The 27,376-nt window shown below is 45.8% G+C and overlaps 1 protein-coding gene across 6 annotated transcripts; it reads left to right on the top strand.

Moving 5' to 3' along the window:
• The first annotated feature begins 1,482 nt into the window (after positions 1-1,482).
• On the top strand, positions 1,483-27,376 carry LOC116844721. Of its 6 annotated transcripts, XM_032816638.1 has the most exons (12): positions 1,483-1,892; positions 2,468-2,666; positions 3,836-4,000; positions 14,682-14,809; positions 15,617-15,742; positions 16,899-17,253; positions 17,656-17,827; positions 17,988-18,087; positions 18,358-18,532; positions 18,626-18,769; positions 19,969-20,217; positions 21,113-27,376. In XM_032816638.1, the coding sequence occupies exons 1-12, from the start codon at positions 1,515-1,517 to the stop codon at positions 25,570-25,572; spliced, it is 6,651 nt and encodes a 2,216-aa protein (XP_032672529.1). In that variant the 5' UTR covers positions 1,483-1,514; the 3' UTR covers positions 25,573-27,376. The 6 variants fall into 6 exon arrangements, with proteins under 6 accessions (XP_032672529.1, XP_032672531.1, XP_032672530.1 ...); XM_032816640.1 differs by lacking the exons at positions 1,483-1,892; positions 2,468-2,666; positions 3,836-4,000 and adding exons at positions 6,571-8,229; positions 12,505-12,814; XM_032816639.1 differs by lacking the exons at positions 1,483-1,892; positions 2,468-2,666; positions 3,836-4,000 and adding exons at positions 9,652-10,215; positions 12,505-12,814.

Raw genomic sequence — 27,376 nt, 5'->3', positions numbered from 1 at the left:
ATATCTAGTGCTCCGTTTTTTTTCAGTTCCACCACCATTAACTAAGTCGGACGACGACACGCGTGTAAGAATAGACTTAATGAAACGATTATCATGCCCGGCACTTCCAGTTGCGGTCTGGCTACCAGAAGAGAATTACCACGCGATAAGACATACGTCGTACAGGCTAAAAATTGGAAGTAGTCAAAAACGTTCGCGTTTATACGAACAGAATGCGAGTCGCAGTTGCAATACAATGTATATTTGTCTCTGTGCCGCTTTAAAATAGAAATATACGTGCAAAATAAAAATAAAGATATTTCCAGCTACGAACTGTGTCGTTAAAGGTAGAGTTTATATACGCTCAAGTGCGAAATATTTCGTGTTTCATGAAGTGTACGGTGTCTCGTTTTTAGACATCACGAAGTAAACGAACAAATTGTGTCAACAACGAATGAATTGTACCGGAGTAAGTAATGTTACAATTAATTGTTACAGTGTGCCATTATAGCTTAATGTTACAACGTTAGCAACTGTAAATAGAATAAAAAATAATTTCGTTTTTTATTATCTTATCGCGTATGTTAATAATACGCGTATAACGTATTATGACTTGTGAACAGTTTGTGAGTGATTCAACGAGCGATTGCATATAATTTTTGAAGTGCACTTGCATATATTATTTGATTATTTATAAATTAATTTTTTCGAGAAAAATATATTAGTTTACGATAACGGAAAGTACATGCAGAAACAACGATAAACATTATATAATTGTGACTCGTGGCGCTGTGAAGGCGGTTATCATTTATCAACGCTCTCGTATCCTGCACTTAGTCCAAGGTTAAGTGCTGCCACGGTGTATTCAGTTGCAGCTGTATATGTAATAGCGCGCACAATATAACGCAACACTCTAATTACTCTTCCTATCGCTATGTTCAGGAAATTACACATGTCGAGTGTATAACATTCCAAACTTCACACGGATTATCGGGCGGCGCAAATGTATTCCACAATAACTGTCACGCGCGAGGACGAGAAGATCGAGCAGTAATAACGCTCTTGTTCATCCCGAGTTACAAATCATGAGGGTCATTGGATCGGTCTGAAAAGTCGCGGTGTAACGTGCGAAACCTAGTAAACGGGGCGTCGAGGAGCACGGGGGTTCTCGGGCAATAGAAAATTGCACACGATCCAAACGAGATAACCTGCTATTGCAAATGCAAATAAATACGAGATCATATCGCCGATCAATGGCCGAACGTGCCGCTGCAAACTGCCGCGCCGTTATGCGAGTCGAAGTTGCGGGCAATACGACGACGACGACAAAGGCAGCCGTAACCGGAGATTGATCGAGTGCACTTTACGCTGCGCTTTTGCTATCGCACTCTCCTTGTGCGCGCGGCAAAGTTTGCCGCCGGTGCGGGAAGCGGCGCGATGCGGGAAACTTGAGATTCGATCGTTCTGACGGTGATCACGGTGGTGTCACGGGGAATCAAGAGAGGGAAAGAGAGAGGATCGCGGGGACGACCAGGATGATGAGCTGCAACGTAATGCCGTTGAAGAAATACGCGGAAATCAGTTACCGCGTGAAATGCGTGTCGGTGGAGAACGAGCGCGTGTTCGGCGACGTCTACGTCACCCAGCAGACGCGGGATCTCGTATGCGAGGTGAATCCCGAGACGCAGAGCCCGTCAGTGATGTACAGGAAGCGGCGGCGCAACCTGATTCACCAGACACTGGAAGGCCCGGACTTCATGCTGCTGAACAGCAAACGACCGAGCGCAAGCGCTGGCGCGGCCGCGAGCTCGCGCTTTCAAAGGCGCTGCAAATCGACCGGGGATGCGCCGAACATGATCACGTTTAATTATGAGAATATCGGCAAGCACGACGCGACTGTCAGGAGGCCTAAGGTAAACGTTCGTGCTGCGCGAACGAGCGCGAGATTAATTGATCCCCAGACATTGGAGTTCGCTAACTGCTGATATGAGAGGCCTCGCGCTCCGATCTCTATTTGCTTCGATTGGAACGCGACTCGGGAATTAGCATGCGAAGTCGCGAGAGTTGCAATGCATATTAGTTTTTGGATCGTTACACTTCCTCCGAAGGATTCCGAATTGATTCATTAATCAAACACGTGTCTGGGGTGCACCATGGTTAAAAGTAGTCACAATAAAATCATTCGCTGTCTCTCTGTGCCTCGCAACCTAAGCCTTAAACATTAGCCAGATGCTGGGTATAATAGAGAAGGGAGATTCGAGTAATACTTACAACGGTGTTCAGTGCAGTAATCCTACGAGGAAGTACGCTTGGAGTAGTCATTGTTGAGGTAACGACGTCAGACGGAATCGGCAAGATAATGCGACGTCTTTACAACTTTTCACCTTAGTTGGCAGGAGTCCACGTCTTCATTAGTATTACCCAGTGTCAATTTCCCCTTCGCGTTTCCGGCATAAAAACACGAATGTATCAGGCGATCGTGTTTCAGGTGTATCCGCCGCCACTCTTGCGCTACTCGCTACCGCAGAAAGAAATCGTGATTACCTCGCTGGTGGATCAGCTACTGCTGGACATTTACGGCATTCCGATGGGCGACAAGGGACGCTCGGAGAGTGATTCAACGACTTCGTCCTTGAAACCACGCCCGCAACATCAATATCTGCAGAAAGCTCGTCTGCTATTGAAAAGTAAGATAATTCAATACGCCCTCGGATAAATAGGCGGCGCGCGGCGTCGCGGAAAAACGGGCTGAACGCGTGGAAGCTCACATCCATCTTGGTGATTGAAACTCCCGGGCAATAAGAAACGATCTGCGTTATGGCCGGCGGCACCTGAGCGCCTGCGAATAAATGTCTCGTTCGCGATCTCGAGAATGAGCGAAAAATAAAACGCACGGTCGTTTTGTTCCTTTACGCGAGATAAACGCGCGCCGCGTAAACTGAGCGGTAATATAAACGATGCAATCAATCCATTAATTTACGACAACTAAAGTACATATCAGAGGCTCTGAAGATATATATTAAATTAAGAGAGAGACATGATAATGAAAGATAATATCCACAATTAAGTTGAGGTAAAAGAGAGGTTAATAGAATAATAAATAGGATTCAGCGTCGATTTGGAACTCGTGGATTCACTATTTATGCTGAAAGTTCGATAAAATATTCAATATGTGCATCTAACACTGTCAAACGTCATTGTCCTCCCACTCAATCTGATTCGCGCACGGCTCTTATCTTAAGCCTTATCTTTCCCTTGATTTGGTAAATTGAAGAGATAAAATTACGTTCTACGAGAAGAAGCGTTGCAATAATAACCAAGAAGGTACTTAACGTCGGTGAGTGCGGAGCACTTAGGGAGACTGATAAGTTGGTTTGCGCACATTTTCCCTTCCGCTCTTTTCGTAATAACGTTATTATTATTCCCCGGATTATCGACGGTCTTGCAAATATCCTCCCAAGATCTTTCTCGATATCGCGCAGCCTTTGACTTCATGAATAATGCAATTATTCGCTCGCAGCCGGTTGCAGCGATTGTAAAGGCCGCTCACGACGTATTCGCAATATGCGCGCTTTTGTGCTTTTTCGCGCTTTTCGAATTAACCGCGAGCTAACGAGATGAGACAATGACGAGGAAAACTGCGGCTTTGCGTCTATATCCTTTGTGCGAGACAAAGGCGAGCGTAATATAGAAGTGTTATGAAATTCTCTCCTAGCTGTGTGTTGCGTACTTTAAATCTCTGACGTCGGTCTCTGGATATTAAATTTTACTTATTGAGGAACGCGCGACCAAGAGTAATCTTTTATTTAACGAAACATGCGACCACACTATGCACTAAGGTTAATTTTTCACGCAGGTGAGGACGAGTTGCAGATCCTGCTCGTGACACTGCGCGAGCACATCGTTCACACAGGCGGACTGCTTATTCGCCAGCTGCGTCGAAAGGATTATCTCGCTGCCAAACGTGATAAACAGTGCGATATCATCACGGCCTATCTGCAAGCGCACAGCGCCAAGCGATGTGAGTAAACACTCCACTTTGAATATTTACGCTCGATGCTTCTCGGTGCTTTTCGATAGAGCCGGCGTTAATGCACGAAGCTCGTTGCATGATGAGCGCTTGAATTTTGCAGCATCACACAAGTCATTACATGCAACGCGATATAAAAATCATTTCAGTGCATTCTCATTAATACGAGTCTTCAACTTGCCAAATTCGCCCGAGTGCTCATTATAGATCGACTAATGTATATTGCAAACCATCAGTACCCGCGAAAGAAAATGCAAACGTTAGTTCACGTAATGAATTCGCAATTAATTCGCAAAATTAACCGGTAACTTGGAAGAACGTTCAGCCCTTCGTCGGAAGCGGGACAGAGTCAGCTTTTGAAAGCAATTTACCCTGTGTTGCTACGACTTTTCTACGCCGAGTTATTGGCGAGCGGCGAATCCTTTGATGGGGCCTCAGGCCCGACATCAATGTTGCACGCTGCTGAAGAACCGGCAGGTTCGAGGTCAGGTGCGACCTATTGCAACTATAACGCAGACCGTTCGGAGGCGGAGACCTGCACGCCGTCTCTAGTATCTTCGAAAGTTCTTTTCTCAGCGAAAATTTGGCTTACAGTCGTGAAACAAATGCCATTCTTCTCGCTATCTCGCGCAGTACACGTTCATACACGTTGCACATGCCCTTGTCATGACGCCTGTCCACGTGTACAATTGCGACGCGTGGCGCACGCGATATATCGTTGCACAGTAACGACAGAATACGTTTAGACATACGGGAAAAGTGTTTTCAGCACATAAACTACAAAGTTTCGCGCATATTTTGTTTGGAAAATTCGTTGCCAATTCGTCACTTCTTCCCAAATCAGTATTGTGAGTTAATCGATAAAAATGTCACTTGTCTAAAATAAACGGCAAATCAATAGTCAAAATTAATCAGTTATTGCATATGAGTCATGAATAACTTAACAGAAGATTAAAGAAATAAATTGTTGATTAAACTTCGATATGCGGATCGACTGGATTATTTGTAATTACACGTATGACGGTTGATGTATTTTGATGATTGATCTGTCGATTATTTCAATCATAGGAAATTTGAATTGATTAACGCCCGACACTGTCCCTCGTAATTTTGCGATCTAATCTGCTACCAACATCGCGCAACCAACATCGAATGACCACGTGAGAAATTTACTTTTGACGTTCGTCGCAAATTTTTCTACGAAGTGTACGCCGACTGCATGCAATATTTATAAGCAGGGAGATTCGCAACGAATGAAATAAATGGCTTAATCTTACTGAGTCTCTGACTTCGCAACGAAATTCGTTACGCCTGCAACTTTAATAAGGCTCACGATGTGACGAGAAAATAATGCTCTACGTCTGGCGACGGCGCAAAATTTTGATCGTGCTGGCAAGAAACTTGTCTAGAAAGCCATCTCTTCGGACAACGGTAATATTTCCCAAGGCTGACGAGGGGTGCTCGATGGCTCTCCAGGATACTGAGAACGCATCAAAAATTCACGGAGTAACGTAAATGGTAGTTCTGGGAAAAGCAGCTTGCCGTACGCGCTGGAAATATTCTATGAGAACTCCTAAAAGATGTAAAAACATTGCTGGAGCGTTTTTGTGTGTTTCTTGAGCGCTCATAAAGCTGTAATTTTTACAGAACACTCCAGAACATGTGCCGGGATACTCAATGAATATTCAATGGCGCAACGGAAATTAACATGTTATAAAATAGATAATATAACAAGCGAGAGTCATGAGCATGAATTACGTTATATTGTCGGACTTGTTGCTCGTTTGAGTGTGATGAACGCTTGCACGTGGCATTAAGAAGCGCATTATAATTTTATTGTCACGATGCAGAAGATAACGTAATTATCGTAAATTTCTCTTTTAACTTGCAAATACGAGTTTCTTTTACGAGACTTGCTAAAAAGACAGAACCTCAAGATTAATAAGAGATTAATGCAATTTAAATATTTTTTGCTTCCGCCAACTTCCCTTCTCGGGATAGCCACGAGAAGTTCCGAACAGTACACTTCAGAATAATTTCTCGGCTGAACCTCAACGCGCGAAATTCAACGCGGGCTTAAAAGAATATAATTAAAACATCAGTTGTGTCTTGCGTCGATAGAAAATTGTAGAAGATGTCCAGGATAAGTCCAGCTAGGCTTATCCCAGACATCTCTGTTACACGTGGTTATCCAACGGTCATCTCGTCATCTCATTCTTCTCATAACGCGAGGAATTCTTCAGCTCGTTCCACGCTCATGTGTTATCGCATCACGTTCACGGTGTTCTCAGGTGCGCGAGTAACCGTGTTGTACGAGCGCGAGCTAGAAAAGCGACAGAAAACCTCGAGATAATCCTCGAGACTGTCTGTCTGTCGGGCGTCGCGAAGAAATCGCGATGTCGTCAAGTTTCGTCGTGGCCGCGAAGAAACGGGCTTTCATACGCGGCGATGCGGTGATCAATAATTAGACTTTGCCGCGTCCGTCGGAGCGAGCACGCATGCTCCGCTCTCGGGGGCGCGCGACCGGAGTTCCTACGTGGCATCATTGATAAAGTTTCGATGCTGTTGCGTCCGCCGGCTGGATGGAACTTCCCTCTTCGTCGGCTTCCTCAAGAGCGCTGAATTATCAGCGTTTAACCGGTGCGATGAACCCTCCCCGTGGGATTGCAGAGAGCGGAGAGCGCGAGAACGAGAGGACGCGCACTTCTTCAACCGCGAAAGCGCAATTCCGTCGTTCCTCTCTCGCGGGGGAACTTTGTCAGCCGCCACGTCCGTCGCCTCGTACAAACACGACGACGACGTACACGCTGCGTTCGGTGATGTATACCTTTGCACGAGGCCAATGTACACAATGACGTGTAATCCCGAGAGAAAAATTATTCCATACGAAAATACGCCGAGTTTGTCGGAGAGATTCCACGGCGCAATTTTACAGACGCGCATACATTCATGTTAATCGTTACGATTGTTACTATAAATGAATCGCTAATCATACTAAAGGCGGTATTCCTCTCGCTGATAATTGAAAATTTTCCTGAATACCTAAGAGAAAGAAACCTAACAGAAAGAGGAAAACTCTATTTATTTTTGAGCTCACATTATAGTTGACACTATATTTGGTTAAGTATAAATGATGCATTATTTTTAAGGGACGGCGGTACCTTGAGACTCCAATACGGTATCTTGAGATTGTGCCGCTGTTGTGTGGCCTGCAGTATATTGATTTACGTATTTTTGAACGACCTACCATTCTTATACTGGGTAAGATAGATTCGACAGTTCGGTCCAGCGCGCGAATTACCTGTGAACTTTCCGTGCCATTAACCCAGCGACTCTAAAAGCGCAATGACCGTTCTCGCGCAGAATGCACGTGTAATGAGCTACGCGACGCGGAAACTCGCGCTGACGATCGAAGCGATTATTACGAATCGTCGGAATCGTGTTTTCCATAATGCGACGCTTGCGCGCAATCGCGGGTAATTGGTCGTGGGTATCCGGGCACAAAGTTTCACGCGGTTTGATACGAACGAGTGTGTCATAAAGCTCGCGCCACAAGCTCGAAATTTAAAAAGACCTAAAGAATAAACTCGAGACGATATTGTGATGAAAAATATAAGGAAGGAAATATGAGATTCATTTTTTCAGTTTGCGTTTAAGCTCAATTTGTGTCGCTCGCAGAGTTAAAGTCCTATATTCTTGCTGTGTGCGAGATGAGAAGTAATCATTCTAAAAGGATCAAACCAGAAATGTAGAATGAAACGCGATGGACCATCTTTTTCAACTTTTGCTCAATATCTTTGGAGCGTCTTGATTGTCTCGTGTGAAAAGGATTTATGCGGATTTAATTCGGAACTGTCCCTCACCATCCAAGGTTCTCTCCATCATCCAAGGTGCACCGCCGCGAAATACGAGGTGACTTCCCGCAGACATCATCTTATTGCTTCACTTTATCGAGAGATTACAGTTTCAAGAGTAAAATTGTGCCTTCTATCTCTGATCAGCGTCCATTGAAGTACGCGCTGGCTGATTACTGACTAGCGGTTGCTAATAAACGACAGCTCGGTATTCCGTGTGGATCGAACCTGATCGAATTGGGTCGAATCAGGACGCGCATATCCTTTCGTGCGCGACGTCACACTGTCGGCCTGAGATTCGCGAGGGAGGGACTTCACGTGTCTCGAGATTTTTCGATCGTAAAGCTGGAATATCACGTGCTACCGGTAACAAATGCGAATCACCATTTATTTTGCATGTGAACGTAAAGAGAACGTTCGTAATAACGCCCCTCTGCCGGAGCATGAAATACATAACGCAATAAAGTATTGACGTGCGTCCTGAAATATTCACGCGAGCGCGTTCAACACTCTCTCAATTCTTCCGACGTCTTTTCATTATCCAAATAACTGTTAAACAGATGTAAATTCCGGACGGCAAATTGAGCGAGACAAACACGCGATTCGGCGGATATACATTCGTCAGCTTCGATTTCTTCTGCTAACGGTGTTAACTATTTTGAGCGAACCGCAGAAGTGATAAAATCAATGAGGACGTCGATCCCCCCTCTCTCTCTCTCTTTAATGTTTCACCGATAAAGCGACCTATTCTTCCTAAGTCCATAAATAAAAAAATAAGAGAATCAGTTTCTGTGTTTCTTTTTTTTCGTGGTTTAATCTTGTCATTTTTTATTGATTTTGCAATGGCGGTTCGGAAATATCTCCGATACTCCTCATGACCTCGATTGTCATCCGTCGCGAAGGCGCATAATTTTGCGTACGAGCGAGGTGAGGTATAGAGCGGAGTTCCTATAACATCGTAGGACCTTCAAGATTTAATCCTCACGTTCGCTTGATCTAATAATCCATTCCCGTGCAAGATTACACATTAGATAAGCTCGCGTTACGCCGCCCCACTTTGGCCTGCAACCATTAATCTCCTTGCAGATGAGCTATTCGACGTAGTAAAAATTTAATTGCCCATAGCTCGCCGTATCGTATGTCGACGTATTTACTACAACAATGAGGATCGAACCTATTACGAGGATCGAATCTGTTACGACATCGGGGATCAATCTTTTTTACTCAAAATGACGACTGGGTTCTCGAGGAGTTCAGCTGAACCACTGAACTGTCGGAGAGATTGACGAAGCTTTCCCAATATGTATAGCTGACATATGAAGAAATATTTGATGAAATTTTATAAAAAATACACCCTGCCGTGTGCGCGCACCTAATTTCACGTCGAGTCGATCGTCAATCAAACTTCGTATTTCTGACGTTTAACGTCCCGCCATTAATCCATGAACACGGGCGCGCGATTTTTTCTCATGTAAACGCACGAACGAGGGCTGGCTCGATAACTGGCGCAAAGCAACCCCCGCGATAGTATATGAAAAAAAATGTTTCGAGCAGAGCTCGAATGTGATGTTCAAAACGCTTCATAACTATGCGCGTATGTGGGGGAAAAAAAGGTCGAGTTTTCTCGATAATTGGAGAGAATGCCGAAACCGAGTTTCGAACGTATTTTTTTCCCCACTCTTTTTGTTCGGGCGTCGAGCACGGGGGTGAAACGCAGCAAGGTGGGAAGCTGGAGATACGAGAGGCGCATGCGTTGTCACGGGAGTGGCACCGTGTAGAATCGCTAGAACGGCCGCGTTGAGCTGGGCAGACGGTTCGCGAAACAACGACAGTAGTGCAGGGTTCCACGAGGCAGCCATCCCTCGTGGCAAACCCCTCGCCGTCGTCACGTTAAGGGATTGTGTGTGTGTGTGCGCGCGCGCGCGCGCACATCGCTCCGTTCGTCACCGTCGTCGTCATCGTCGTTGTCGTCGTCGTCGTCGTTCAGCTGACTCGACGCACTCTCACCGTGCACGAAGGAGCTCCTCCAGGTGTTTCGGGACAGCTGTCCTCGGACACGTCGTGAGCTTCTCGGGACGGTCGAGTGCGGTGTGATCGAGGAGTGTGGTACATCTCGAGTGAGCGGCCTGAGAAGGAACGTCCGCGTTTCCGGTGTCCCATATAAAGTGCCGCGAGATGTACGTCGTCGGTGGGCTCGTTTGCTCGTGGTGTATACCGGAGAACCGTGCTTCCTCCTTATAGTGCGTGCGAGGTGGTGCATATAGGTGGTGATATCGCGCTGCGGAATCGACTACGACGACGACGCGATCGCTGGCGATAGAGCGCCGTCGATTCTGTCCTTCGGTAAAGATGGTACGATCCGGTGTGACACGCTAATTTCGCTCCCTCATCGACGTAGTTTCATCGATGGTAGCGCGTTCGCTTGAGACAACCCTTTTTGGTTGCGGGTAAAATTCGCTCTCGGAGCTTCACCGTCCGGCTGAAGTGCACCGCGGTTGACGTGAAAACAACAACGTCTTGATAGGCGTTTAAATCCCAGCCGCGTTCCAGACGCGTGCGGATCCGTGCGCCGCATATTAGGTCGGTTTCTTTTCTCACGTGAGGACAGGTTGCTACCTGAGTTTCTAGAACAAACTGCGTCGGCATTCGATCGGCCTTCGCGAATAGACAAGAGGCAAGAAGAAAGAGTGGTGTAAAAGGGTAGGAAGCGCAGCCAGAGATCCGACGGACTTTCTCGTATAATGCGCTTATCGATCAAAATTCAATCGCGTTCGGGGAAATCAGGAAAACGTGGTGCTGTGAGTTTCACCTCGTGTCTCACGTGTGTCTTTCTGATCCATTCCAATTAAACCGTGCACGTAGCTCGATACTTCGTTTTTGCCCCACATTCACCCCACATATCTTTACGGGCGCGTCAAGGCGGCTCTCTCTCTGTTTCTGATTCGAGCGTTTCTGCAATACAGATTGATTAGCACGAGTGTCTGACATTTCGCCGGGACAATGCGAGTGACCGAAAGTTGCGGTCAATCAATGCGCGCTCCTTCGGATTTCGGGAGCGAAATTACGCAGATTCAATCGGGAACTCCTCCAAGTTCATGCCCCGCGTCGCTCCGGATTTAGTTTCGTCGTATTTGCAAACGAACTAGTTTAACATCGCGCACGATGACATACCGATTGTACTTTTACCATCAATGAATATCGATGCATTTGAATTCAACAGATACTCGCGTAGATCGCGGAAGGTTCGATCGTCGGTCCGCCTCTGTGATCGTGGAACTTTTATCAGTCCTACGTCCGCTTTTAGGCAATATCGAGGGACGGAAGTCGTGGCGTGTAAAATCTCGGTCACGACAAGCGTGACTGATTGCTTTCACTGCACGCGCGAAGCGAGTCGTTCTTGTCGCCGTGAAAATCGAATTTTCTCGCAGAAATTCCCCCGGTAAATTAATTCCATTACCTCGACGCGGGTACACTTAAAGTGCATCTGATAATTTTGCGCAACGTTTGATTGAAAGGAAACGATTGCCCGCGGCGAGACAAACGACCGGATAGGAATTTCAGCGGTGAAGCTGAACAGTTCGAGCGCCGCATACATTTTCTTAATTGCATATCGTAATCGACCGGTCGTGATCGGATTAAGTGACCGAGTATTTTATCGGTTCCGCCGCGACCGCCGTCGCGGTAAAAATCGATATCGGTATCGGCTCTCGGCCAACTTATCGCCGTTATCTGCACTTCGTTAGGGTGATAAACCAACTCGCGATTGCTTTCCCGCATTCTATACGCGCAATCGAATATTCCAAAGACTTCCACTGCATAATTACCTTTCGTGTATTAAATCGCACAGTACCGTCAGTTTACAGTATGTAAACAACGAGTGTATATATATCAGATGCCCCAAATAATGCACTGAGAGAAAGAGATGGTCGATCTGACTAAAATTATTGGTATTTTTGGTCCCTACCAAGTTTTATGGCCGTTCCAACACGAAAATGGTAGTAGTAACATGTATACAAGATTATTATCACAAACATTGTAGTAGAATTTAATTAAAAAATGATTTTCTTCACCAAAATTTATAGTAACTATTTCTCCATGCGATCACAGTTACAAATGTCAAACATTTTTTCTCAGTGTGAGATTACGTGAGAGAACCTTCCGTGATCTATATGGACGCACGTATATTACACGTATGACGTGGTGCGTGGGCATCTACATTGTGCTGCTTGTAACAGGTGGTACAGCTGTATAGATACGGCGAAAGAGAAAGAGAGAGAGAGAGAGAGAGAGAGAGGGAGAGAGCCAACAAGAATGTTTCCGCAATTTTGTTGGATCTCCAGTCGACGCGAATTTTATTTGATATGCAGCTCGAGCGCAAAGTGTCACAATTAATTAATATGTTACAGACCTACAGTTTGATAAAGTCTCCATGCATTATCGATGAATCATACGTGTACCAAATCGCGACACTCTACGACCGATTAATTAGTCCGGCAATATTCGACGCGACGTTATTGTGTGTTATCATACGTGTAAATATTGAATCCCGCTTGCGAAACTTGTGAATGAGATTTGCGAGCGTCAAGACGCGATCGCGACGGTTTCGCTCGCGACCGCGCGATTAAGTCATCGACTTTTCAGAGTCGTAGGAAGGGTGACGCGCGTCCGAAGGGAGCATCGCGAGATACAGTCGAGAGCGAGAAGGATATCGCGCGGGCAAACCGAGGAACGGCCGATCATGAATCACGAGAACGGTTGAGGGCAGTATGTGCGCGTTACGACAAGAGGCGGCAGAGGTGAAAGTGAAAACGACGATGAAGAAGAGAGAGTGGCGCTTCTAATTGGAGGATGAACGGATTTTTCAACTCCCTGAAAAACCTCGCGTCCGGTGGCGCGCACGCTGGCGGCTCTGCCTCGAGATACGAGGAGCTGGAAGGTGACGATTCCTCCTGTAAATCTATCTCTATCTCGCATGCTAATGTCCCCTCTGCGCGTGACACGTGCACAATCGCGAGTCCCGTAATGCAGCAGCTGCACGCGCACGACCTACGTGCGCGCGCTAAATGTTCGCAAATTAGGTTCCCCTAAGTGACACAGCACAAACTCTACTGCATGTCTCAGCGTTATAATGTTAACCCGATACACTTCGAGAGAAACGTGCGGCTCGACGCGCTTTTGTTGTCAATCGCGGGACACGCGGTTATTTTCGCCCCCTAGTCTCCTCTTCCCCCTCGTCTAGATACAAAGCACGCACACGCCATATAACTGAACGTGCTTATTTCGTTGCCGCGTAGAAAATTGCCTGTAGATTGCTTTTTTCGACAAAAATATACACGCGACGCAAGGTAAAGATATAATAATACACAACAAATTGCGCAACCAGGAATGGTGTTTGTTTAACGTATCGAAACGCTGAGAAGGGAGAGCGCGCTTTTATATTCTGAATTAATTATCGCTCGCTTTGATTTCCGCAACGCCACGATTTAGCGCGCAAATACGCGCAAACGAAATTGGAGCAGATGCTTCTACGTGCGTACGACGTTATTGAAGCGAATCGCAGAGAGACTGCACGCGTTCACTGCAATTTCCGCGGGAGAACGGAATGCCACTCGCACGTCTACAGTTACGACATTCTGTGTTTGTCTACGCTGGAATATTCATAAAATGTGGCGCATTTAATTTGCGGCTGACTCAACGAGCTTTGTATTGTCCCCGTGTTACTTCGTGGCGATACAATTTATGACTATATCCTTACGTGTAATTTGTAATAAGCTACCTCGACCACATAAATTTTCATGCATCGTATACTTGAGTCAATTTTGCGGGAAAGAAAAGTCTAACGGAACGCGCAGGAGCTTCTGTTTATTTTTCTGCAGCAGCGCGTGGCAAATAACCCGCAGCGGTCTCGCCGCTGCGTTCCGCAATTTCCGAGGGTATACGCACGTGCCTAAACAAAAGACGGAACACGTAACGTAGCCGGCGATAATTCGCAAGTAACAGACGCGCGCGCCTTCGTCTCGGTAGTGCAAAGTACAAATTGTTGCACGCGCGAGTTATATCGATTTCACGGGCCGGCGCGTTTAGCCGCCGCGGTTTATTCAGCCATTAATAGAAATCTAGCGTAAATCGAACCGAGCTCGCTCACTCGTAGATGCTACAAGATGACAATAAGCGATATTGGCGTCGTTGTGCCGATTCACTCGCGTAGAAATTGGATATTTTCGAGGTTGGACGCGTCTCACCATACCACACCGACACGTGCAACACTCACGGCGCCGACGAGAACGCGCGGAAAACTGTGTTTATCCGGCATACTGTGTGTACCCTCTCGACATTTTTTTTTTCTTTAGTTACTTCTACTCGAGCGCTATCCCGGCGGCAATTCGCTTCGTTCGGGGTTGTCATGGAAACGATCATGCAACGACCCCTTCGTTTAATAAATGTTAAAGGCGTTCGAGAGAGCTTGCTTTACTTTGCGACTCCGTCAGTCGTTCGTGCTCAATTGAACAGGTCGCAGTGGCTGCTGCAACTTTGACAGTTGAGTATTCGAGTTGAACGCCACGACGTTCGCGCGCTTACTTCAATTTGACTTTCTCGAGTGCTTCCGTTTAGACTTAAGGCAAACAAGCGATTTTCCGTGCTCCCACCATTTCACAACGCAAAGTTTCCCCCGTAGTACGTATTCCACATCGACTCGCTGCGAAAAAAAGACATAGCTCTCGAAATCATCATGTGCTGCTCAAGATAGATATAACGATCCTCGCCACTATTCGTTTTAATGTGGCGTCAAGTTTTTGTCATGGATTTCTGAATTTCAGTCGAAGACACGAAAATGAGGTTCAGTCTGACTCCGCAGCCAGGGGAAAGTGGTTTCATACAATGGCTAGACGCGATGAAGATGGTCGCCAGGTTGCAAGGAGGAATACCGCCGGAATTCCGAAAAAGAGTGCGTGTCACGTCGAATACACTGAGCCTGCAAAATTAAGGATCTGATGTGTGGCATGGGAATTTTCTACGGTTCCTAATATAAATTTTAGTGTGGTGAAATCAAATTAAAATATATATCACTTCCAGATCTTAAGAAAACTGAAGTTAGAATCCCGAAAATTTTAACAATCTTTCAGTTGATATAATTTTGGAAGAGTATACATAGCTGAAAGCTTCACTAGGGCTCAAAATGAAACTTTTAGTTAACACTTTTATGGGAGAAAATAAAACTAAAGTCCTCTCAAATTATTCTTTGAAATTAAGGGAGGGAGAGTGTTGAAATAAAATGTAAAACTTTGTTGTTAGTACTATTATATACTATATATATATATATATATATATATATATATATATATATATATATATAATATACTATATATATAATATTATATATAATTCCAGAAAGTAATACGCGGTATACAGTTTTATTTTTTTCAATAAAACTATCAAATAAAAACTTTATTTTGAATTCAAGTGAAGCTCTCAATTATGTGTACTTCCAAAGTTATGGCAACTGAAAAGTTGTTAAAATGACCTGTTTTTTGGGAATCTAACATCTCAAAATCTAAAGGAGAATTCAACACACCAAAATCTATCAGGAATGACAGAAAATTCCCATGCCACTTATCGGACTCCTAATTTTGCAGGTCAGTATTATTGACCTTCAATAAATAATTACGAGTCGCTCGCAAAAATCTAAACAGAAGTAGTTCCCGTACGTTTGCCTTGCGAATGGCCATAAGTAAACTCTGATGTTTTTCTACAGTTGTGGCTGACGCTAGCGGAACGTCATCTGGAACAACGGGGCGTAGATTGGAAGCAGGCCGAGAAGGTCTGTTTCAACGAGTGGAGTAATCCCGACGACGAAGAGCTCGGCATACAAATCGTGAAAGTACGTGCCTACAGTATTGTCCAAATACATTCAGCCGGTAGCATTAACGTCGACACGGACGCCTCGATGCAAGTGATTTATATGAAGAGTTAGGACAGTGTTTCTCCTTTCACCTGTGCACTGTAACAAACATGAACGTTGACAAATGTCAACGTCAGTCGTACTGACCGCTTTCATGTGTCGTGTCTTTTATTTTATTCTCTTTTTATTCTCGATATTCTTCCACTTCGATTTTCCCGACTTTTCCGCGAGAATCCGAACTTCTTGTTTCCACAGAAACTGTGTGTGTATATGTGCGTGTTTTCCTTTTACACTTTGATGACATCATCCTGGCGACATGCGCTCGCAGTTTGTCGTGCTATCTCCGAAATGAAGGGCGACCCGGTTAATTTCACAAGAACGTCTTCGGATGCTAAGCTCTCCGCGAAGAGTATTTACGGAGAAACAACGGCGCATTTACTTCGATGCATCTTGTCATCTCCGTTGAGATAGAGAGATAGATATATATAGAGAGAAAGAGAGAAATAGGGACGAAAAATACCGAGCCACGACGAAAGTAACTCAGCGCTGTATCGTGAAGCGTTACGAATGATTAAAGCAGATAAAACGCGGAGAGCTAAAAATTAGTCGCGGAGAATGGTGCAATTTGGATCAATGCCGCCGTGCAAATTGGTATATGAGTCGGCCTTCTAAAAATACCCGCAATCCGATACCCATTTGATCGCGTCCGCTTATATCAGCTTCTTGCGCGTTTATAGAGCAACCTCGGCTCTTAGTTCTAATTATTATTAATTACGCTCAAGTAAGCCCGGTGATCGTCCATCACCGTAATGACGAGTAATTAACCTTCGCCGATTGCTTTTGTAATTAATGCTCGCCCACGTAGGGTTACATGCTCGCGTGAAAGTTTTCCGCTTAGGTTGACACCCGTCGCTCTTCGATTTCCGTTCGTTTTGTTCGCTTTTATCGAAGATCGGCGATCCCCGGCGGACTGATTATCTATTCGATATGATGGAAATTCAACAGATCGCAAGATACATTGTGAAAAGAGCGGGACTTGTCGAAATTATGTGACAGACATACAATCATAACCGATCATTCGACAAGGCAATCTCCGATCAGAGTCGTCGTCGATAAAGGATATTACAATTCGCAGGACCTGCACAGGACAGGCTGCAGCCTGTTCTGCGGGGCTGCCGGCCGGGACAATCAGGCTGTGCTCCGTCGGGTGCTGCTCGGCTTCGCCCGGTGGAACAAGTCCGTCGGCTATTGTCAAGGTCTGAATGTCTTGGCCGCCCTGGTGCTGCAGGTGATGGACCGCGCGGAGTCATCGGCCGTGAAGGTGATGATATATCTGATAGAAGGCGTCCTGCCTGAGGGCTACTTCGCCGATAATCTGCGCGGCTTGTCCGTGGACATGGCGGTGTTTCGAGACCTTCTGCGTTCGCGGTTGCCCAAGTTGTCCAAGCATCTCGAGGCGCTCCAGAGTGACGCGAAGGACAAAGCGACTGGTGAGAGAAGAGCGTCGGTTCGATAGAACAAATACTCGAAAAAGCGGATGAGAGTAAGAAATACAGGGAGAGATGAACCCCTGGTATTACCGGAGAGATTGAAACGCGCCTCGTCGAACGCGTATCCGAGCGTGGTTTTGGCAGTAATAACAAAGTCCTCTTGTGTAAATATTCCCACGATGACCCTCCGAAGAAGGGTCCGATGACAAATAATTGAAACTGACGCGTCGATTCATTCACGTGCGGAACCCGCGTACCTAGCAAATCTGTTGAATCATGAAGCACGCAATTTGACTGCGGCGCCGTCAATCATTGAATGATTTAATTTCACTCGACCGCACCGTCATTATCGCACTTCACCCGATCGTTATGGACGATAAGTGATTCGCCGTGGCTTTTCAGGTAGCAGCTATGAGCCGCCGCTCACGAATGTGTTCACTATGCAATGGTTCCTCACGCTCTTCTGCCATTGCTTACCGCAGGAAGCGGTGCTTCGTGTTTGGGATCTGATATTTCTCGAAGGTGATGAAGTACTCCTTAGAACGGCACTCGCTATCTGGGAAGGCCTCTCCGAGTGAGTCCAAAATTCAGATCGAACTCATTAATAAAGTTTACGCATTCAAGCCGATAATCTTTCCGACGAGTATACGTGTGCATGTGTTAGTGTGTGTGTGTATGTGTATGCGTACGTGCGAGCGACCAGTAGATGAAGTAACAATTAATCGTTCTTGTAGTCGCATAATGACCGTGACATCAGCGGACGAGTTCTACAGCATAATGGGAGTGCTTACGCGAGAGATGCTCGAATTCACTGACACGAACAATCTCATAAAGGTTGGATATCTGGCTACAAAGCTCGGTAATAACGATATAGTCGAGTGTCTCGTCGGGAGATTGATTACGTTTTAAGCTATACTTCAGGAACAAAAAAAAAATATATATATATATATATATATATATATATATATATATATATATATATATATATTATTCTTGTATCAAATTGATCTGTTCTCCGACGAGGAATTAGCATCCTTCTGACTATCAATTATCGTTCTGTTTCGTAAGCGGCATGATTTATTTATTTGCACTTTACTTCAATAGAACATCGTCAGCATGGGACCCTTGCACGGTGTAACGAGTTTGAGAGAAAAACATCGATACAATATCACCCCATGGGCGCGGAAACTGAGTGACGACGACGACAGCGAGACGGAAGAAGACGAGAGACTTGCTGTGGCGGCTGCCATGTTTAGCATGGCCCAGCGTATAAAGAAAGGTGAATGTTGTCCGAGAAATTCGAGGATGTCTCGCGACGATATCGAAATCAAGAGCGCGCTGGTTACGTGTTTCATCGATTTTGTATTTTCAGATCGTCTACCATCGACAATAGGAGCGTTACAAGCAATAGCACCCAGCAGCGATCGGGAACGACTTGCCCTAGATATTAGCACGCTGAAGCAGCAATATGCTAAACTGCGAGAGCGGCAGCGACAAGCGCACATAATACTTTCCGGTAATGGCAAATAGAAAAAGCTTCGCGAGATCTGGTTTAATTGACTGCTGTGAATTAAAGGAAATTAGTCTCTCTTCCACAAAAAAGAGAACTAAAGAAATACATTATTAGAAAATTCGCTGAGATTTATAAACAAAATCCGGTTATTTTCATAATTTGGAAATTTATATTTCAATACATTCTTTTTAATTCATAGCAGGTGGTCATATATTTTGTAAAAGTTTATTCGATCCGATGTGTGGGAAGAACAAAACGCCACAAAATAATAAATTAATCATGTCGGGCATGACATTATAATGCAATATGCATATGCATTATGATTAGACAAAGATTTGGCAGCAATTACTCTATTGTTAACGCTGCTACAAATTATCGAGAGGTTACCATGTGATGGTGGCGTAGGGCGGAATTGGGTTGCGCGTTTCCAGCTTGTACTTTTACGATCGACCCAACGTGTGCGTAATTCTGACGTAGATGTTTCACGAGGTAGCTTTACGGGTGGCAATACGTTCGGCATGGTTACTATTTCGCTGGCCGACAACACTCGGTCATTCCATATTCATGAATGAAACGCATCAGGCTCACGTACGCCTTTACGGCTATATACCGCTGTCATATTTCGATCCGCGTAAGAATACGAAATAACCATGCCGTGACCTTTGAGGATGTTATGACCTATCACGTAAAAACCGTGAGCTGCAACTCCACGCTCTTCTGCGCGCCAAAGTAGCGGCTTCACGGAGGCCTTTGACGGGCGAAGAAAACTTATACGATCGGCAAAGTTTAATTGACATACGTCTTGATATATTTCAAACGGAAGCCAGATTTCCATCCGAACTCGGAATTTTGCACACTTATGTGACTTTTGAAATCGATATCTTGAAATATATGAATTATAATGAGGAAACGCGCAGCTGATTCACACAAGTTATGCAAATCAGGAGTGTCTATTAGCAGTAAAGAAGTAAAGAAGAAGAGAGGATATAGCGTAGTTGCACGACAGGCTGTTGTAAATTGATTGATTTTGACGATAATTTCTGCCTCCAGAGTAAAAAGAAAATGTAATATCGCAAAAGTGCAACAATTTTGTTATAAACATAAGAAGGTTGAAACTACTAGGATTATGTTTCAATCGATTTAATCGGATAACAAAATGCACATCACTCTTGTTCTAACCGACTCGTTGTGTTCTAACACAGCCGCATGTGCGAGACAGACCTTGGTACCTCCGCCTACTTCCACGGCTATGAATCATCTGTTAGTGGGCAAAAATGCCCTCGTAAGTGGAAAGAGTCGGCCATTGAGTTTGCAGTCTGCCACTGCCACGTCGAAGTTACGACCGGCGGCCCTTCACAGCCCGAGAAGTCAAAGCCGCAGGGAGAGACAGGGTGTCACGCTTCACTGGAAAGACACGAAAAGACCGAAACAAAGAGCTGGCGATGCTGGCGGTAAGTGCAATGAATTATTCGATAAAATTTTTATAAAAAAAATTTTTCTAAAGATATATTGCGGAATATTGTAGAGATGTTTAAAAATAATTTTTCAACGAAGCGTTTATTTCCTGCGCAAAAGATATTTATATGTGATATCAAATGCTTAAAAAATATTATAAATATGTGCCTGCAGAAATTGAACAATTAACTTTTTCTATGAAAATTATATGTGTGTGTGTGTGTGTTGTGTGTGTGTGTGCGGGCAATTAATATTAAAAATATTATAAAATCGATGAAAGAGACGTGTCTCTTTAACAAAATATTTCGCGTACCAATTGGTTTTTTTTTACCAAAGAACTACCAAAATTTATGAAAACGCAAGTAAAAATGCACAACAACAATAAGTTACACAAGGATCAACATTAATTATTTCTATCGATCCTGTAGCATCACAGTTACTGCACTGACCTATCCATGGCAAGTGCATCGCGACAGAGAGTAACGTAGAACTCCACCCACCGATGGTAACACCTTCGTGCTGTGCTATAGCGCTTATCAAACGTCGAGCCTTTGAGCCACCGCGATAAATGTAACGTACCACCTGTTCTACGCTCGATACCTACAAACGCGAGTATTGACGCAGGTGTGGCAGACAGGGTCAACATCCGGTTTCACACCTTTCCTCGCGGAGTCGTCTCCCTATCGCGAGATTGCTTTCTGTCGCGTCTCTCAAGACTAACGTTTACAGCTTACAACGGGCACTTAGCTCGGAACATTATCCCTTTAATCAGCTAACGATCTTCACTATCGATGATTAATAGCTACTTTCGCCTTTGAGACTGATTGGTAATTAATTAGAGAGCCGTTCCAGCCAATAGCTTGGTTAATATGTCCTACTTTACTGTTACAGACGCCGAAGCCTTCGGTAGCGCGTTTTTGCAGTCACCTCCGGAGACGTCCTCAGTGACGTCGCCTAATCGAAGTGTCGTCGACAGCGACAGTGACAGCACGTCGACGGAGCTGTGCGACGAGCCGGATCGCCTGAGTGACGTCGATAGCGAGGAGCTTACGTCAGCATCCGACTCTTACGTCATGGAGGACGAGAAGCATCCTCGCGTCGAGAGTTCGTCGACCTCGGGCAGCACACCTGTACGCTCGTACACGAAGGGCGAACCGACGACGACAACGATAGCGACGACGACAACGACGACGACAACGATCGAGGAACCGCGAACGGAGCCGGTTCTCGAACGCAGCGATGAGTCTCCGTCTCTGAGTGAGATCTCGATCGCTAAGATCACGGATCAAATACGAAGGCTCTCGGCAGAGGATGACAATAATACGACGGTTCCTCAGACATTGAGCGCGCGTGACAACGACGAGCTGTCAGTGGGCGATTTCTCGGTCCAGAGATCACAGTCGAAGGAAACGAAGCCGCGGGATTCTCTCGATTACACGCCCGTTGAGGACGCGGCGAGATCATCGTCGAAGACTGTCGCTAGTTACGACTACCTAAGCCTTAATTCTAATCTCGTCGAGGAAAAGACGGGCGACAGTCTGACGCACAGAACGGATCGACTGAAGAATCTGGAGGAAAAAGAAGAAGTCGTTCGGGCTAACAGCGAAGATAACATGGGCCTTAAGACGAATATCATGGAAAGCACCACGAGCATATTACTGGATAATTCTAATGTGTTGGAACAACCGAGCATCTCTTTAGATAGAAATTATGATAAATTCATCACGCCCTTGGACGTAGACAACAAGCCCTTAGAGTCCTCCTCGAGATTTTCCAGCAAGATTTACTTATCTTCAAGCAGCGTTCTCGACTCGAGCGACATCACGAAGAGCGAAGATGTTGCGAGTAGCAGAGCTTTGGACGTCGCTGCGGAACGGCCGTTTTACACCAAAAGATACGTTCTAGGACACTTGCCGATCTCCCCGATAACGATCGATAGCAAATTGACGAAAATGTCACACGACGTGCACAATGTCGCGTTAAAACCGGAAGACCTAACGAGTCCTGAAGTAATCTCAAAGAGACACACCTTTATCGGCGACAAGGAAACGGCGATACAGGCTAAGTCATATTGTGACTTGAAGAAGAGCCCAAAGTCTCCGGAAAGCACAAAGTCTTTCAGTTCCGGAGAGACCATGGGTCCCGACTCGAAACCCTCTAGTTTGACGGTGAGTCCGAGAACGCCGGTAAGATCGAGCTCACGCGACTTCGCAATGGACAAGTCTTCGGCGTGTTCATCGATCAGCTCGGACTCCAAGACCCTGATACTTCATTCTGCGGGTTCGGACATCGCGCATGACAGTCCGCGGCCGATCGTAATGAAGACGTCTTACGAGAAATCGAGCTCGTCGACTCCGATTAGCACGGACTCCTTGAAAAACAAGTCGGACACCAGTCCGAAGCTGGTGATCAGCAGCTCTAGCGACTCGTACAGCCCGGGTAAAATTAAGTCTTCCGAGAAGTCGTTTAGTTCGGACCTGCAGTCACCCGTGAGTGCCAACTCCATAAGGTATACTACCAACTACGGTAAACGCGGCCAAGACAACGTGTCAGACTCGCCGAATGACTTGAGCACCGCGACCTCGCCGTTCTACCCCATCGCGAATCCCAACCAGAAGACGCCGTCGCCGTACGGCATGGGCAAACGACGGTGCAGCGTGGACAGCGTCGACACGTCGCCAGATCAGAGGTCGATCAGCTCAAGGGACTCGGCCAAGTTGTCGGGCTATCAAGCGAAACTGGATCCTACCGCGAGACCGATTGAGGCTAAGGAAAGCACGTTCAGCGATGCGGTCTGCGAGAGGAGCGATCTGTTTGTTAGACCGCAATTCGCTCTGAGTGCAGAGCCGAGTGCACACGCTGAGCTGAGTTACACGGCGAGGGAGAAGAGCAGAGCCGAGCCGAGCTCTTACGAATTGATCGGCGGCGGCAGCGAGTCTTATCGTAAGTGCGAAGATCTCGCAGACGACAATGCAGACGATCCGCTGTCTGAGAAGGACGTGGTGCCTCAATTACCGCACGAGAAGCTCGACAAGCACTATCTTAATTACAGTTACAGGCGTCGGGATCGATCGAGGTTGACCGAGAGAAGTTCCAGCAGTTTAGAAAGTAGATTCACCGATGTAAAGTCGTCGACCTCGAGTGACGAGTTCAGCACGACCGTGGCGAAGAAACGATCTAGCGACATCCTGGAGGACATGAAGCACTTGGAAGCGAAAGCTTTTAGCGACGGTTCGCCCGATACGAATATGCTGTCGAAGAAGACGAGTGACATCTGGGAAGATATGAAGAATCTGGAGGCGAGGCGGCAAGATACCTTTAGCAATTCAGCGAGCGGTTTCTCGAAACGGCGGCTGGAGATCCCAGATATTAATATCACGAGCGAAGGCATAAAGTCTTACGTGGTGCATCCGAGGATTAACATCGACGAAAACAGCGACAGTATACTAAAGAGTATAGCCTGCAATAAGAACAACGGTGACGCAGACGACGGCAGGGAGTCGAAGGTGGGCGTGTGGACGAAGGTGAAACCGAGAAAGAAAGGCGACAACGGGCGCAGAAGTAGCGACAGGGCGTTGAAGATCATCCAGGAAAATTCAGCCATACTGCACAAGATCCTGGCTTGCCAAGCGAAGAAACGCCTACCGGATCTCGAGGAAATATCGAAGGAGATTACCATCAGTCCGATAAACGAGGAGATCTCCAAGATATTCAGTCCGATCCTCGAGAAGATGGGACTGAACGAGCACGAGATCAATGAAGAGTTGGCCAGAATCAATTTCAAAGACTTTGATAGCATGAGCGCAACCAGCGTGTCGGAGTTCGACGCTAAGATCAACGACGAGCTGTCGAAGCTCTCTCTTATCGACGACATGGAGCAGATCGATCATCTCGATGTTGATGAGATCTATCTGGACACTCGGGACGCGTTCATAGATCACAAGATAAACGAGGAGTTCTCCAAACTGCTGGCCAACTACGAGGAAGAATCGCCGCCGAGTATGATCAACCTGGAAAAAGGCTCATCCAGCCAAAACATAAGCGAGATTGAGGGCCTCGATCTCACCAGCATCTCCACGAACGTGTTCTCCTACAAGTCCTCCAACGACTCAATTGAAACGAGAAGCGATGTCGAGTCTGCACACGATGCAGTCGCGATTCAACCCGAGAGATTTCCGTACGCGGCGTCGAAAGTGTACGAACACGACATGTCCCCCAAAAGCGACATAGATATCTACAGGGAATTGGAGAAGCTGGACAAGATCTCGTCCGTTCATATCCTGCCGAAAACTCCTTTAAAAAAACGACTGTCCCCGATTATGTATGACGCCGCACCTTTCCCGGAAACGCCAGTCACGACGAGATACGCGCCCAAGACAAGCCCATTCGACACGTCGCCTTTGAAAAGCACTTACGAATCCTACAAGAGCTTCGACTTTTCGAACAGAATATCGCCACGGGAGAATTCCTATACGACGTACGAAAAGCCGGCAGACACTACATTCGAGTACACGGATCCCAAGCCGAAGATTTCGCTTGATTCGTACGACCTGCATCCGAAAGTACCGATATTGTCGAAGGAGTCATTGGAGTTTCGTGTGAGATACGATGATGAGAAGCAGCCAAGGCAGAACAGTGGCGAGTACGCGACTGTCCAGGACGGCAGAGCGACGGTTTCCTTGAACACGACGACCTCGTACTACGGTAAGGACAACAACAAAGCGGTCACGCCGACGAAATACGGCGGTAAGGAGGAGAAACGTCTAGACGTCGGTGACTATTCCAGCGAGTACAAGTCGGACAGGTCGGATCTGCTGCGTCACAAGTACGACACCTTGTCCCCAAAGGAATATTCTCACGCTCGAAGCACGGACTACGACAAACCTTTGAGCGTGCTACCGAACCTCATAGTGGAACCGGAGCCGGATATCGGTTCCTATCTGCCGACAAGACACCGCGACTACAACGTGCTGTCGCCCAATCGTCAATACAGAGATCAGTACTTCCCCAGCAGCCCGAATCATTACACCCCGAAACTCTCTCCGGATCTGGCGGAAGAGACGAAGAGACCGGCGGTCTTGCGCTCGGAATCGCCGGATAGCATCGACGTCAGCAAATACACGGATCTGATAAGCAAGGGATCGAACTGCTACAAGAAGTCGACATTGAGTCTCGGCAACATAGAAAATGCGGACAAGAGCGACGAGAACGCCGACAGCAGTCCGAGTCCAAAGACACACTTTAGTCCTTTCCCTGTTAAAAATCATTCTAGGAAGCCCAAAGAATTGACGCTGAAGCTGGGTCTCTACTCACCCAAAAGTTCCGAGTACGGACAATTGAAGAAGTCATAGTGCTCAGTGACTCGTCGACGCGATCGAGCTTCCAATCTACTTCATGGAAGTTTGCGCGCAAGTTGCTTCGCGAAAAGGGACATTCGTATTCGCTAGTCAATCGTTACGATAGATTCCTACACTGTAAGCGAGAGCAAGCGTCGTACATCGACGATGCAAGTTTCAGTGTGTCCTCTTCGCCCCCTTCATTCCCTTCCCTGTGTCGATTTTCCGAATTTTAACAAAGTGGGCCTAAATCGTCGCCTAATCATTCCTAGGTCGTGATTCTCGATACTGTTAGATGAATTAGGTGACGTAAGTTTAATTAACTAGCAACATGGTCGTAGATTTAAGACGACGATTAAACAAAGCGGAAAGTTGTACAAGTTCTTTCTTTCCTTCTTTTCATTGCTCGGTCGCGGACAGCTTCAAACTACTGTGAGCAGTTTTCTTTCGCTTTTCCTTTTCGTCAAATGGCGCGCAAGTCTGTCTGTTGGCGGAGATCAAATGCCGCGTTTAAATAACGCAGGAAGAAAGAAAGAAGAAACGAATGTACAGACTGCATCGTGTACTGTAATCGCGATAAGTGCGAAATAATATATCTCCGCGAATGCAATTAAATTTGGGAATATTGCTGAAATGATACGTCGTGCGTTGTTGACACGATTACGAAACAGCAAATCCCGGGCAAAGCAGATTAACGATGAATTCAATTACCACACCCAGTCGCAAACGTATACCCGCTTTCTCTCTCCTTTATTTCATCACTAAAAGGACAACTCTATGCATTTCACTGATATTCAAGTACTCGTGTTTATTCAGACGTGACATTAAAACAAAGCTCGAAAAACTTTGCGCGCACTTTACTCCAATGTTCTTACTGCACTTAAAACACTCGCATAAATGTAATGTCGCTAAATTTGCGGATGAAATGCCTTCGATTCCCTCCAATTGTCTACTATGCCAAAAATTTTCCTACTTGAGACGACTTCCAGACCGATTGCGATATCTATCATAGACTAACGCTTAACTAAGAATATCTTACGCCTTCTCGTGTCCTCTCTTAATTATGTCGTACTAACGGCCATTGTTACTGCGGGACGATACATTGGGAACGAACGACGAGCATCTATTGTAGTATGTGTGATTTCTCCTGTAAGGCGATACACGAGAGAAGAGAGAGAGAGAGAGAGGGACGCGACGTAAATTGACGAAAGCTGTCGAGATGGAGCTTAATTTGTTCGTATGTTTGCGCGAAACTGATCGTACGGATATACTTCTAAGCGAATTGTGCACTACAAATTAGACGATAAAGAGGAGACGCGTGGATTGTACATATATATAATTCCAGCTATATATTGTGTACTACATGCTACAAAACAACTTCAAGGGGTCCTTCTCTCAGAATCTTTTTATATAAAATAAAAGTAGTATTTTTAGAGATGTTTCTAATAAGAAGTATATATACATATACTATATTGCAGTATTGGGAACCAGCTTGCTTGAACGGGCAGCAGCTTAAGCGCGACTAGAAAAGAGCCTGTTGCTACAATTTTGAATCCTTGCTCATAAACGGCTTCAATATACAAACGAGATAAAAAAAAAAAAAATCGCGCATTAAGGGGACCCGCGCGGCACATTTTTCTATTTTATCGTAACGATTTGAACGTTTTGCTCTTATCGAAATATTTGATCGATCGGTTAACAGCGTGCTTGAGAATGTTAGGGAGATGCTTCAGTAACTCGCCTGTACAGAGTGTGCGGAGAAATCGTTGTATAATTCATTCCTCATCACCGCGTAATATTTCGCATCGACGCAAGTGAA

This window comes from Odontomachus brunneus, unplaced genomic scaffold, assembly GCF_010583005.1.
Source record: "Odontomachus brunneus isolate Ranch 3 - 2012 unplaced genomic scaffold, Obru_v1 Obru_scaffold_045, whole genome shotgun sequence".
Lineage (NCBI taxonomy): Eukaryota > Metazoa > Arthropoda > Insecta > Hymenoptera > Formicidae > Odontomachus > Odontomachus brunneus.
The sequence above is the reverse complement of the archived record's forward strand: the minus strand, read 5'-3'. Positions and strand labels throughout refer to the sequence as shown.